The 14,825-nt window shown below is 38.1% G+C and overlaps 1 protein-coding gene across 4 annotated transcripts in view; it reads right to left on the reverse strand.

Moving 5' to 3' along the window:
• LOC144653448 (E-selectin-like) overlaps positions 1-14,825 on the reverse strand; it is a 30,723-nt gene that overhangs the window by 14,542 nt on the left and 1,356 nt on the right. Inside the window, exons 2-12 of one of the 4 annotated variants that reach the window (XM_078513440.1) lie at positions 13,799-13,893; positions 12,838-12,876; positions 11,183-11,470; positions 10,251-10,538; positions 9,690-9,734; positions 7,978-8,139; positions 6,752-6,940; positions 5,740-5,931; positions 5,244-5,447; positions 1,976-2,167; positions 754-843 (exon numbers count right to left, since the gene is read on the reverse strand). In XM_078513440.1, the coding sequence (XP_078369566.1) occupies positions 839-843; positions 1,976-2,167; positions 5,244-5,447; positions 5,740-5,931; positions 6,752-6,940; positions 7,978-8,139; positions 9,690-9,734; positions 10,251-10,538; positions 11,183-11,470; positions 12,838-12,876; positions 13,799-13,871 (1,677 nt within the window). In that variant the 5' untranslated portion in view covers positions 13,872-13,893 and the 3' untranslated portion in view covers positions 754-838. Of the gene's footprint in view, positions 1-753; positions 844-1,963; positions 2,168-5,243; positions 5,448-5,739; positions 5,932-6,751; positions 6,941-7,977; positions 8,140-9,689; positions 9,735-10,250; positions 10,539-11,182; positions 11,471-12,837; positions 12,877-13,798; positions 13,894-14,825 lie in introns of those variants that run through there. The other 3 variants (XM_078513441.1, XM_078513439.1, XM_078513442.1) reach the window with 3 other exon arrangements.

Here is a 14,825-nt window from a genome sequence, read left to right on the forward strand (position 1 = left end):
ATTTCCTTGCCAGCAGGTTTCTTCCTATTAAGGCGCAGCGAAATATTATTGTACTGAGTAGAAAGTCCGTAGCGTACTCTACAAGATGACATAATGTTTGTCTGTGACGTCATTATAGCCACAATCTTTGATCCGCCATCTTGGATTTCACCATTTTATTAGAAAGACAGAAAATAACCGAAAATAATGCAAGATCAAGCCCGTATGCTAATGGAAAGCAAAAATAATCAAATTGTACAATTCTGTTTAAAAACAAATTGGAAGAATAAAGAAAAATGTTAAAAATGACGATTTTTGGCAAGACCTGCGTGTAATTATGACGTTACTTTGGCAACGTCAAATATAATGGACACATGATTGACATATCAAAACTTTTGCAAGGGATAAATGAACAGTTACTACAACTTTCAGAACTGTAGAATAAATTCCACTTTTAAAATTAAGGCAAGAAGTACAGGGTTTTATGGAAAAAAATGACCGATGAAAAAAAATCAAGATTTTTTATAAAATGATGGTTGGCTACGTAGTGAGTTGATAATAGTTAATTAATATTCGAGGTTTGTGCACAGGGACAATGGATGCAAAGAGGGGAAAAGCACAAATCCAGGTAAAGTTATTTCTGAAAAATATGCATTCCCCACTTTTGATATTCAAGTTATTTTCTTTCGAAATGATTTTCTAACATTTGCGAAGTAGGCTGCTATATCAGGGATTTCATTACAAGCAAAAACAAACACGATGTCGTATGACCCTCTCGCATTAAGTTTATTGAAACATTGTTTTATAGAAATCCTCTTTCTCTTGTTTACTTTAAGATTACTTCTTCTACCATGTAGCTTCAACCTGCAAAAGCAACGCATTAATTAGTGCATACTATCAAAAAAAGAAACCGCACAATACAAAAAAAATTGAAACGCTTTTAGTGCTTCCGGCTGATTTGCGTGAAAAATTCATGAAAAAGAAAATAGCGGGATGTAGATTTAATGTAAAAAAAGTAAATTTAAATGAAAACGTTGTTTACAGTGCTCAAGCGATTAGCTTTGAGATGAGTCGGCCACTCTTAATGAACATAACATGGTTATACAAAGCGTGATCAAAGCGGGACGGTTACAACAAAATCAACAAACCCGGGACCGCCAGATTACAGCATATCAGCGCCCTGAACCACTCAGCCACCTTCTTCCAAACATGGAACTAGTTTAGCAAATGTTTGAGCTCGCAGTATTACGGGAAAGTTAATTTCAGAAAATTAGAAATTTTAACCGACTTCTATAATATATATATTTTTTTATTCAGGTGGACCAATACGAAATATCTGTATGTTTCTTGATAGATATAACTTTATCTATATACGATTGAATTTAAGGTAAAAGCGTATGGGGTCGTGTAGTAGTTAAAAATTTCATTAATATCTAAGATTGAAATATACTTCTAAAAGCTAAGTTAAACTACGTTGAAATAGCATTCAACAAATAAAATATTCGTCTTTACAAATTCTAGAAGAAATTAACGTAGACTTAAAGTTAAAATGTTTAAATCCTGTGTTATCTAATTTTGAGTAAATTGATTTGCAAGTTGCATCGATAATCGAGTAGTCATTGGCTTACCGCCGTGTTTTTCCACGGTGTACAGCGCTAAGCCTCTGTTTGCCAACGATAGCTGCATGTACTTTGAGTTAATCGAGGAACAGCGACCGAGGAGGTATTCTCGACGGGTATCTGCCGTCTTTCTTGCATAGTAAACCGTCACGTAGTGGTAGAGGTAGTTTCTCATAATAAGCCTTATGCATTGATTTTTAGCAGCGCAATCTTATTCTTGTATTTGCTTGTAGCATATAGTTCCCCAAAAGCAACACTTCTTAATTCCAATCGATCTGGAAATTTACGGCCGCACAAGCCTCAGTGTAGCTGTAATCCTCACCGTGTCTAAATTATTTTTTATTTTATGATAACAAATATAAAACAAAGGGATATACCCGATTGAACGCAGGTTGTGCTTTGTCCAGACCAGGATTTATCAAGTTGACAGACACGATCCTTGTCACCCACCAGCTCGTATCCCATCATGCACGTAAAAGTACAGCGAGTACTAACAATTAAGTTCGGGGATGTGCAAACTCCAGTGGGAGGGTCTGCATATGCTACGATCAGAGAAGGGCATCTGACGACTAGGATCAAAAATAAAAAGACCCTGAATGTGTTATTATAAAGAAGTAAATAATTACACAAACAAAAAACAATTACACAAACAGGATATAAAATAAATAAAATGAATCAACATAATGTTCGCTAAGGGGATAAAAATAAAGGTAAAAAGGCTATACAGTCGGAGCTGTCGTAAGCGGACACCCTCGGGACGCGAGAAAAGTGTCCGTAACTGGAGCTGACCGCTTACGAGAATGGGTCTCGTAAGCGGTCACTAGAGGTGTAGGGGATGGATGGCCGCTTAATGGAGCTTGCCCAGCTAACAATAACCGGACGGTCGTGAATGACAACAAAACAAGCACTGAATTGTGGTCGTGTAATTACTGTAAAATCATTGTCACGAATGGCGATGTGAAGTTGATTGATAAAACCAAGATACAGAGGTTGTTAGTAGGATTTTCTTTAGGCTGTCCGCTAACGAGAGCTTAAAAACAAAGAAAAAGTCTAAATCGTTATCTCTGCAAGTGTCCGCTGCCGCTTACGGGAATGTCCGCTTACGAGAATGTAAAAATGCAGAGTTTTTACGGGAGTTAAAACGGGGTTTCAAACAAGGTGGCCGTAAGTAGAGCTGTCCACTTACGAGAGTGTCCGTTAAGAGAGCTTCAACTGTACTATATATAAATAAAAACCGAACGTTTTCGACTAAAAAGTCATCATCAGGGTTCATCACCCTGATTATGACTTTTTAGTCGAAAACGTTCGGTTTTTATTTGTATATAGTATAGCCTTTTTACCTTTTTTATAAAAAAATAAAATGAAATAATTAAATAAATAATTAAGTACGATTAAATAATTCTACGACTCGAATATTACACCTTCCAGGCTAACATTTGGCATGAAGTATTTCTGTATGATCTCTACATTTTTGCTTTTGGTGTGGATCTTTTAAAAGTCGAGAAATAAGCCATTCTGTGCAATGTGTCCATACGTTGCTTTGTAATTATATAAATCATTTCTGTGATTAAATAATTCCACTGCTCCAATATTAGACGGTCCAGTCTACAATTTGGCATAAAGTATCTCTAGATGACTCTTAATAATCCTTTACTTTTATTTTTGGTGTGAGTCATTCGAGGGCCGAGAAATTAGAAACTCCTTTCAACGCGCCCGCACATTAATATTGCTCTGTATACGTAATTGCATATTTATATCTGCCTTGCTTCAACGAAAGGTGCCCGGCCGGCTGACAAAAAGGCTTGAAAGTCACGAACAGCCACCCTCCCTCCCTCTGAGGTCCCTTGGCTAGACCAAGGGGCTAGGTGGAGTGCCTAGTCAACCCCGGTGACAGCCAAGCTGCCACAGGGCTGCAGCTGGCTGACAAAGACAAGACAATCATCAGGCATCATTAAAATACCATGACCTTGCTGTGACTGGCAAAGTCTGGTGAAAATGACACAAAAACACTCCACTTTGCCCACCCCCCTAGCAAGCCAGCAATTCAACTCCTGACACTGGGCTCCCTAGGGCTGCTAGCTCTATCACTCAGCTACCCGGCACAATCCGGAGGTCACCGGTTCGAGGCCTGCCCTTGCCACTTGCTGGATTTGTTTCTCTGTTTTCCCGAGTTCAAATTCTCGACCACGCTTTGTATATAGCCAACTGGTCTGCCTCCTGCCAGTTGAGATTTTTAACCTTGTTATGTTCATGATTATTTGTTTCCTCTGTTTCCGTCAGTGGCATGCCTCTAAACTAGCTATCTCGTTGAGACATGAAGCTAAGTGCATGACCACTATAAACACATATTATTATTCCGTGACGTTGCCACCCCCCCCCCCCCCACCACCACCTTTTTGCTAAATCAGTGTAGATATTAATCATTCGCTCTCCATCATTTCAAATTAAAAACCATGAAGGTTTACATAATATAATGCAAATTAGCCACGTTTTCCGCTAGGGGTCAAACATTGAAATGACGCCGTTTCTCGGGAAATCGGCTCGTCAAAATAGTAAACTATCTGCGCCAAAAAGCATATTTGAAAACCATGTTATGGAATGATGATATAATTATAATTATCAATGGTAAGTTAGTTTGAAAAAACTCCTCGATAACTTCAGTTGTTTACTACGCAAGCCGTTTTCATTTTATCGAAAACACCAAAATTGATTAAAACTTATGTAACGATCATCTTCGTCCACAATTGCTTTTATTTCTACAACACTGCGAGTAACAACTGTATAGTCCGAGTATCACCCACACACACACACTACAGGAAAACGTAAGTCCTTTTTATGCCTAGCACACGAGTGCGGCTACGCGTACTTCTTCGCGATTCAACTGTCTCTACACTGAAGCTCGTGCAAATAAACCGCTCGTGCACCAAACTTGGTTTCGTTACATGTAGAGTATTTTTACCACAATACTGAAAGCCAAGTATGGTATAAGAAAAAAAATTATCAAAGATATTACGAAAACAGCTCAAATTTGCCGATTTTAGCTTGTTTGCCACCTCAAAAATGACGTGCCTAATTTGCATATTAAAAGCGAAAACAAACATGGCGGCTATCGCGAATAATGTCTATTAAAGGTCAAATCAAGAATTATTCCACCGAGATCCTTCACAAATATTAAGGAAAACGTTTGTGTGCAACAAATGATCCGGTTTTCACCACAGTTCTGCACACATTCAGTATAATCCAATTTTCAATTCAAGTGATTTTTAAAAGATTTGATTCAACGGTCAAAATGTTTTACAAGCAGGTTTTTTATTCAGATTGCTGGTTTGAATTCGTTTTCCGAAGGACCATTTTGCTAGATCGTGAAGAGGACTTTATCGAAGTTTACCTAGATTTGCCATGCATTTTTTTTATACTGTTTCGCGCATGCCGGTTAGTGACGCTTGTATGTACGTTTCTCACGCATGAATTGAGAGGTCAATTGAATCGACTTGAAATGGTTTCCTTCTAAAACTTTTGAAATCGCTTTTTGTTGAGATCACTTCGTGAAAATCTCAGTGAAAAGTGGCAAAATATTTACTTCAATTTTAAAGAAAAATTGTTAATTGTACCAAGGGTAAAATTAAAGCAGAGCATTTTACATACCAACACAGGTTGTGCTTTGTCCAGACCAGGTTTCATCAAGTTGGCAGACACGCTCCTTGTCACCCTTCAGCTCGTATCCCGTCCTGCACGTAAAAGTACAGCGAGTATTGTACGTTAGGTCTGCCACTGGGGCTCCTGACGGCGATGTGCAAACTCCAGTGGGAGGGTCTGCATTTACAACGCTCAGATAAGGGCATCTGATGACTAGGATTTGAAATAAAAAGACCATGAATATGTTAAAATAAATAAAATAACTAAATAACTGACTAACTAAATAAGTAAATTAATTATTGAATGAATGAATGAATGAATGAATGACATCCGCATGAGTTTGAAACCAACTCAATCATTTGACACATACTAGCTTCAGTGGATAAGGCCTATTGGTGTGATATGATGTTTTTGCATTGGTGTATATGTTGTGGTTGAATTGGTATTTTCTTTTGTTCTGTTGTATGGTAATATATGATAATGAATATAAAACAAAGGGATATACCAGATTGAACGCAGGTTGTGCTTTGTCCAGACCAGGTTTTATCAAGTTGGCAGACACGATCCTTGTCACCCTCTAGCTGGTATCCCATCATGCACGTAAAAATACAACGAGTACTAACAATTAGGTCCGGCGATGTGCAAACTCCAGTGGGAGGGTCTGCATATGCTACACTCAGAGGAGGGCATCTGATGACTAGGATTTGAAATAAAATGACGTACCTTGAATATGTTATTACAAATAAACAACCACCGCCGGAGTTTGAAACCGATTTAATCATTTGGAACCCAAAGCACCAAGGTAATGATTTTTAAATTATTTAATGTCATTGTAACACTGTTATCTTCGGGTTTAAAGGGGCTAGGTCACACAATTATAGGCAATTTCGGCACTGACCAACTAGTCAAAGAATTGACTGCAATATGACAATAGCGGTTTAAAAATGTAGAAGAACTCAAACGAAACACAGAAAGGCCAAAAAGGGACCTGGATGGCAAAATTCGAGAAGATTAAAACGGATTGCGTTGACAGTGTTTGAAAGGTCAGGGTTCAACTCCCGTTGAGGGACTCAGGCATTTTCATTGTCCCACAATCGATACAACAAAACGAAATATATTGCACGTTTTACTGGTACAGAATACTCTAACCAACTAGGCTATGAAGATGCATTGCAAGCAGCAATGACAATTGCTTGCCGCGTTTACGATAGGGCGGAGTGGGCTTGCACTCTGCGAATAGTTGAATGGGCTAGGTTTACGAGCTTAGTGCGGTTTTTAATAGTGTCGAAAGTTAAAGTTAGTTTTTAGTATTGCTGTGTTTAGTGAATTGTTTACAAACTCACGCCAGTCATAAGTAAACCAAAACAAATCGCGACTTGCTCACACACTTATTCCCCAAATTCATGTATTTGTTTGGAGTTTTGATTGGTTCACAGGACTGAGATTACTTTGGGTATAATTTTTAAGTCACTTGATTAAATGCCGCTTCATAAAATTGCTATTAAGTGATCACCCACCGACACATGACAGCGGTGTCCCTGACCATTCCATAAAATCATTAGCAGTCACCTGACATGTTCTTTCCTTACTTCCGAGAGCTTCGTACCCGTCAGTGCATGCCATGCCGCAAACTGACAGATATTCATTTGAGCACTGACCAACGAAAAGGCCGTTGGCAGGAACAGGTAGGGATTCACAACGACGAACTAAGTAAAAAAATTATAAGTATGAGTAGAGCATTAGATCTAAATTGGATATGAAGTAAATGCATGCATGCATCTGGCTCCGACCACTAATGTTTCGTGCTTTTCCATGCTTTTGACATGGATAATGAAAGGTGGTAGATTTGTAGCTCGGTGAATAAATGATAAAGATGAAATGTTCACGAGCGTGGGAAAAAAAATATCTGAGTCCCCTACGGGAATCAAAGCTATGGCCTTCCAGATACCGTAGCTCGTTGGTTAGAACAACTCGTAGCTTACGAGAGGCTACGAGACTACGAGAGACTCGTGGTTCAGTTAACGTTGGTTAGAATGCCTAGCTGGTACATATGGGAGGCCATGCGTTCGATTCCCATCGGGACTCAAATTTGTTCTTTGTCCCACGCTCGTAAACATCAATTTCATCTTTATTTGACATATTTGTTTTCTTTTTCCGTGTGATGACACAAACACACTGTCTGAATGCACCAGTCTTCAGAAGCTAAGGACTCGTATTACGGTACTTCAGCTGGAGTACTTTTGAATTTTCGTCAAGATCTTCGTTATATATTTCCTCTCTAAGCATGTGCTTCCTCTCTTAAATGTGCCTAGATTTGGTGTCCTCATTACTATCGAAACTACAATTCTTTTAAGCGATAACCAAAAGAAGTTTTTGCATGTCGTTATTGTTCTAACACTTAAGTTCTAGCAAGGAGACAATTCAGTTAAGTAATTTTAAAAAGAAAAAGGCCTGAGGCTGGGTGGGGGGAGTGGGGGCTGGTCGGGAAGAACGTTTATATGAAAGTTTGCTCGTGGTCTCGTTTAGGGGTGTTAACTACAGAAATCAGGCACACAGAGGGTGAGCGAACACCAATGTTCGCTGTCAATGTCTTTTAAAGGGTTTAGGTGGAGATTTAAACACCGTCATACAATGTTGGCGGTCTTGACCGATCAGGCATGAAAAATGGTACATTGCAAAGGCATTGCAAAACGTCTAAGCGATGCAAAAGACTTGATGCAATAGCGAATTAACACATACTCACTGGTACAAGGTATTCCAATCTGTGGTGCACCCGCGTATCCTGTAAAACAACTGCAATCTTGTATAGAAACGCTTCCAGTAATCGGGTGGCCAGAATTTGTTGGACAGGATGTACACGCGGTTGCATGCCCGACAAAGTCCTTATAAGTGTTGAGCGGACATTCTACAATTGAAAAGAAAAATCTATGTCTGTGTGTAGGAACTGGTTATTCTGTAGCCCTTTCAGGCTCTGCCCGATGAGGGTCTCTTTATCAAGGTGCTGATATACAAAAGGGCATGGGTTTTGCCTGTTGGATTCTAAAAAATGGTAGGGGAAAACTGTCTTAGGACATGCCGATCGAGCGATTGATTTGTTTAAATATTTTAGATAGATAACTGTAAGAGTGTGAAAGGTTTACTTGATGCAATCGATATGATTACCTTTCTGTTAAAAATGGTGTATTTAAATTGGTAAGGGTTCATCAGAACTCCGGGCGGAGCCTCCCAATATGAAATATGTTTTAGTATTAAGTCCTACCCCGGGTGTTTTCGATGGAATACTGGTATATCTCGGTTTCTGTAGCATTAAGCCACTAAGAGAATTTCTGCTACTCCCTGGATGGGAAGCTAGTCCCATAGAGGCACTATAAAAGAAAAATGCTCTGTCCAAGAGCAAAATCCTGATAGTAGACTTTAAGACAACTGCTTGCTGAAGTTTAAGTTTGTAGGTTGTTTTCTCAGCAAGAAGCAGTTTTTAAAGGACATTTAAACCATACTTGTAATGTTGAAGTGAACGTAATACCGAAGAACAAAAATCAAAAGCAAAATCAAAACAGTTGTCCACAAGGGGCTCAATGGGGTTTACCGTTAGCTGAAATATGGCCAAAAATTTAGCCGTTTATGACGTAAAAGTGAAAACAATTAACTGTTAGACGTAAAATCTGTTAACCGTAACGAACCAGCCAATAACATCGGCCAATGATCATTTGACCTGAAACTTAACCGCCTCGTGTAAATTAGCAGAAAAATAATTTAAAAATAAAAGAGGCCAGATTACATTTTCAGCACAACATGGTCCAAAGACCTAAAATATGTTTTACATAGAAGGAAAAAGCTAAAGTATAGAAAAGGAAAAGTATAAACCGTTAACCCTTTCGCTCCTGAATTTTCGCGAAAAAACGCGTTTTTTTAACCGTTAAATTTTGACAAAGATTTCATGTAAAAATGTACAATATTTCACTTTGGTGCAGGCGCATAAGCCAAAATTTTGATTTTTTTTTCTTGCTCTTTTTCCTTCCGTCTTTCTCGGCTTTCTTGTTCTCGCTACTTTTTACTTTTCAAATTCTTTCTTCTAGCCGAAAAAGTTTTGACCTGTCGGAAAACCCTGAAAAGGAGACCATGATCAATTACAGGTGTATTGGCCTGTTTAAGCACCAATTTTGCACCAAAAACGGATCGTGTTTTTCTTTGGTTAGCTCTTCCAAAATGCAACTAATATTCAAAATGAACAGCTCTGTGAAAAGGTCAATACTAACTTTATCAGCTGCTTACCACAAAAATCCACTGACGTGCAAATCGATGACGTCACGAGTGGTTTAATGACCGCGCCTCCAAATAACACCTAAATGCGCCTTTGAGAGTGAAAGGGTTTAACCGAAAACCCACCACCCCATTAAGACCTTCGTCAAATTAAGAGTCGCCTAAGGCACAAATACTCTAAATTTCTAAGCCTACCTTGGCAGGGCGAACCGTAATACCCTTTGGGGCAGCTTTCAGTCACTGAAATAAAACAAACGAGAAGCAAAACATTAGCGGTAAACGCTACAACTCTGTACGCCATTAAGCTTTCAGCTTTAACAATATGCTGCTATGTCTCCGGATGACCTTCAAAAATGTTTTAAAAAGCTAAATGTAAAATGATTTTTCTCACTCGATAACCGTTTCTGTTAATTTTCTTTTGACTGATAACAACAGCCGTGAAATCAATTTTTGAAGCTGTTAGACTCAAATATAAGGCTGACTTAATAGGTACATCAAGCACTTGTTGGCGGAAAAAAACTAAGACTGCTCGTTTTTGCCTTTGCAAAACATCTTGTGACGGAGTCCTCCCTAGTTTGCACGCGTCAACATGCTGTACCCTTGCAGGCAAGGGCAAGAAAATGGCGTTTGAGGTGGTCAGAGATAGCCACTTTCTCATTTTCTTAATGTCTCTCTCCTCTTTTTTTAAAAGTCAGTTCTTTACTGTCTGCGATTTTGCACGTTTGTACCTATTGAAGCAGCTACCTTTCTACTTACCTTCAAAAGTGTAAACATGGTTTGCCCAGGGACCTCCTTCACCGTCAGCATTGCAAGCGGTGCTCTTTCCATATTTATTGTAAGTCTGTTCTGCTGTAGCACTTGTTGCACACCACCCGCCATTCTGAAGAGCAAACATTTTGAAGCCTCTTTTGCGGGCAGCCACAGCGCACTTAGCAATTGCCTTCTTTCGGTCTGGGTAGGATCCATCCAAAGTAGAATCCTGTCCTTCAATTGTTGGAATTGCACGATTGGCAGTGTCCGAATAGCATCCCACACTTTTATATGCTATTTCATCAAAGAAATTAGTCCAAAAGTTGAAACACGAAATTACAGTAAGCATGCTGCATCCACTGTAGCTTAAATAGTTAATCCTATCACCAGCATTTTAGCTATAAGGGGCATAGCAATTTGCTGAATTGTTTGTAAACTCACAACCCAATTTTAATTGGGTTAAAACCAGCAAGTGACTTCTATCGATCGATAGAAATCCCTAGGAGCAGGTACGTTGTTTCTGTTGCCTTGTTGCCGAAAGGCAACCACTGGGTAATGCTTAAACAACGAAAATACCCACTTTCAGTATCTACATGCATCTAATTTGATTAAATTCAAGGCCAGGTCTACCTGGAAACCAGACGTACTTTTGTGACGATATTGATAGTAGGAACACAACAGAAAGCTCTTAAGAACAATTAAAACTGATCTCACCAATCATATATTTCCTGCCTCGGGAAACATTGAGATTCTCGGGAAAAAATTACTGTTTCCAACGGGACCAGTGGTTAAATTTTAACTTCACTGGATATTAATTGTATAAACCTCTGAAAATGATATGACTCACGACTGCTACCGTTTCAAGATACATTGAGAAAGAAAGGCTCTCTTGTCATCTAATTATTTGTTACGTTTTTGTCTTTTAAAATACGCCTAACCTTTAAGGACGTAGATGTTGTTTGCCCAAGGACCTCCTTCACCGTCATTATTGCAATCCGTGCTCTTGCCATATTTGTCAAACGTCATTTCTGCCGTAGCACTGGCTGCACACCATCCGCCATTCTGAACTGCAAACATGTGGAAACCCTTTCTTTGAGCTGCGATGGCACATTTTTCAATTGCATTCTCTCGGCCTGTGTAAACTCCATCCAAAATGGGATCTTGCCCTTCAATTGTCGGAATTGCACGATCGCTGGTGTCCTTGTAGCACCCTATACCGTCATATTCTGTAGAAAGAACAGCATTATTGTTGGCAGATCTGAAGGGATGTTTGGTACATGTTTCGGTAGATTACATGTACGTAAACCGAGCTCGAGAATTGTATTGTCAGAAAAACATAGCGGTCATTTGAGGACAGGAAGGAGTGTTCACTAAGTATTCAAGGTGTGTTCCAGTGGAGCACCATAGGTAAGAAGTGTTGGTTAACCAATCAAGCCGAGAAAATTGGTAGTCATGTTGGGGAAGAGTTACATCTTTTCTAGACATGCCGCCTAGCCGGTTTAACATTAAGGCTATCGTCAGCTCAAATATTTGATATTTGACATCCATATTTTAATCAATTGACAGCTGTCAAAATAAAGTATCCGCTGACTAATTTCACATGACGCTAACGTGGTGAAGAGTTCATCGCTGACCTTGTAATGGCTTTTCTATTGGATTGCGTTCGCGTTATTTTTTTCCTGTCTATGATGATGCGTTTATCAGCGCGGATTTTGTTTTGTTTTAAGATTGGGTGCTGTTGTTTACGATGAAAAAAAAAATGATAATTAAAAAATACTTGGAATGTAAATATTATCATCAGATTCAAATAAAAGGGGAATCAGAAAGATTCAGATTCAAATAAAAGGGGAGCTCCGCTTTTAGGCTAGCCTCCCATGCAGTCTTTCTTTGGGGCGATCGTGTTTCTCTCCTCCCGGATACATGTACACTGCGTAGCGGCAAAATTTGCACGCATCTGACATAGACTTATACTGTCAGTCAAACCAAAACGTAATGGACTTTGGATTAAGACAAACCTTCTTTCGAGAAACGTGTTATAAGTCCTAAGATTTTAAAACTATGATGTCCTGATGACTGACTTCAAACCGCAGTCCTATAAAATGAAAACTATTTGTTCAAGAGTTTTACTTCATTGCGTACGAACAACTACGATGTACAGCTATATCCAACAAACTTTACCATGTCCGGAGTAAAACAAACTGCTAATCATCTGAATCATTGACTATTTGTTGTCTATTTTGGTTAATGGAAACGAATGCTTGAAAACTCTGATTAACATACGATTGCACAGATCGGCGCAATATTTTGGAAGTGTACATTGATCTTGCGTTAGGGATTTTTTGAAATATCCGTCCTTTTCAGAGGAAACTTTAAAAAAACTTTTTTACTCAGGGATGCAACTATTAATAATAATAATAATAATAATTGTATTAAAAACAGTCAATTTATTGGACGGTGTGCCAGTGCTTAAACGATTTTTATGGAGCTCATGACTTCCTTGGAATTAAAATAACTTATATCGCATTTTTAGAATTAGACATTGTGCCCGTGTTTAGCGTGAAACCTGTTTGTTATCTAGGTTAAATGACTATACCTGCGACTGCTCTACGCTTTCGATTTCGTTCAAGAAGATCTGAAATAAATATGACGGCATTACCAAACTGAATTAATTAATTGATATAATTAGTTAATTAATTAATTATTTAATTAACCATATAAAAAAGGGGAGCCTCGAGCCATGCGGCTCATAATACTAGAGCTTATCTCGGTTTCTGTATCATTAATCGACTACGAATATTTCTACTCACCTCTGAATGGGGGGCTAGTTCATCGCAGGGTACATCTCCCCCTTAGCATATTAAACCATTAGGCAATTGCTTCTTCCACTATAAACTACATTAACTACGAAATATAAGCCTAGCATTGTGGAAAATGTTTCCTTGGTATAGTTGATTATAAACTGTAATTCGTTTCTTCAATTTCTGTAACAAATAAAATGTATTTTACTGATTAAAGATGATTTTTCAACCTGTTCACTGTAGGTTTTTTTCGTCTATAAATGCAAAAAAACTACACAACCGAAAGTAATGTATCACTGGCATAGCCATAAAAACCACCGATTAATTTGCGCACCGAAAAAGAATTGTTATTACATTAGCCACTCAAGTTCAACAACATACTTATTATTATTAACTAGGGGGGAAAGTTGCTGGAATACTAAGCTAAACCTGTCTCACATGTGAATGTTGACTCGTCTAACTGAATTTGACACAAATCCGGACTTCGCACGACATCCAAATATATATATTTCTATTTTAAATCGGTACAGTTAAAGTCAGTAAAGTGCTTAAGTTCTTGACATTTCAATAAAATTCGCCAAATATGAAAAACATTGTTTCAATAACGGAGGCAGAACAGTACAGCAAATACACGAAATAGAAGGAAAAAACAAACAAACAAACAAACAACTGGATTGACGCATTATTTAAGCAACACTTAAGATTGAGATGTGATGTTAAAATGTCACAAAGACAACGCTTTAAAAAGGTTTGTACCTTTAATGGTTCGACCACTGCTGCACACATCCACCAACAGTACAACAATCAAACAAAACGGAAGAAATTTCATTCTAGAATGAAGCCGCCTCAACCTGCATATTAAAAATTACAATTACAGCAATGTTACTTAAATGTTTTATATGAAAAGACCTTGGCTATGAAATAAGGCTGAAAATGTTCACATTTTTTTGTCATTTTCTTTGTATTTTTTGTTTCAACGAAACGTTACAACTAGTACTTCCATGTCTAACAAGAACTTACACTACACGTTACGGTATGACTCGCAATTACAATATATTTTACTTACAATACACTACTTGCAGTATATGGCTTACAATAGCTCACAAAAAACAAAAGGAAAAGAAGAAAAGTATGCGAGACAGAGAAATACACTTGTAGGACACCCATGCGATTTATTTATTTATTTATTTATTTATTTATTTATTTATTTATTTATTTATTCATTTATTTGACAAGGTTTCCCATCAGTTAGTTTGGCATCCTAAATGAAAAATGGTCACATTTAGTCGCAGTCAAAGCGTTTAAGATATCAACATATTTTCCCAACCTCGTTCATGTCCATGAAATAAGCCTCAGAGTTCTCAAGTTTTGTAGAATTATGCAAGTTTTATGACAATCATGACGATGCAACTTTTAAGAAAACTATGGTTAAAATTCCCCTTAAAATGCCACGCTTATGCCATTGAGTTTTTTTACACATAAATAGCGGAGGAGCGCAGCCAGTATATTTCCCATCTGAAAGTCAGACTGATGTTGTACAAAGCTTAATGGAAAGAAACTAAGAATTCAGAAAGCTATAGCAAATACAGTCAGTGCTACAAGAAGCAGAACTGTAAGCTTAATGCAATATAGTGTCAAAAATATAATTTGCATTTGCTTCTTTATTTTCAAAAAAAGCCTTAGGATAACAAATACAGTGTGCACGGAACGATCATCATCACCACAAGTTCCTTACTACGTCAAAATTAAGCCGCCGAGTCGTTTAATCTACCTAATTGCTTTT

Source organism: Oculina patagonica, chromosome 5 (genome assembly GCF_052425735.1).
Source record: "Oculina patagonica isolate OP01 chromosome 5, crgOcupat, whole genome shotgun sequence".
NCBI lineage: Eukaryota > Metazoa > Cnidaria > Anthozoa > Scleractinia > Oculinidae > Oculina > Oculina patagonica.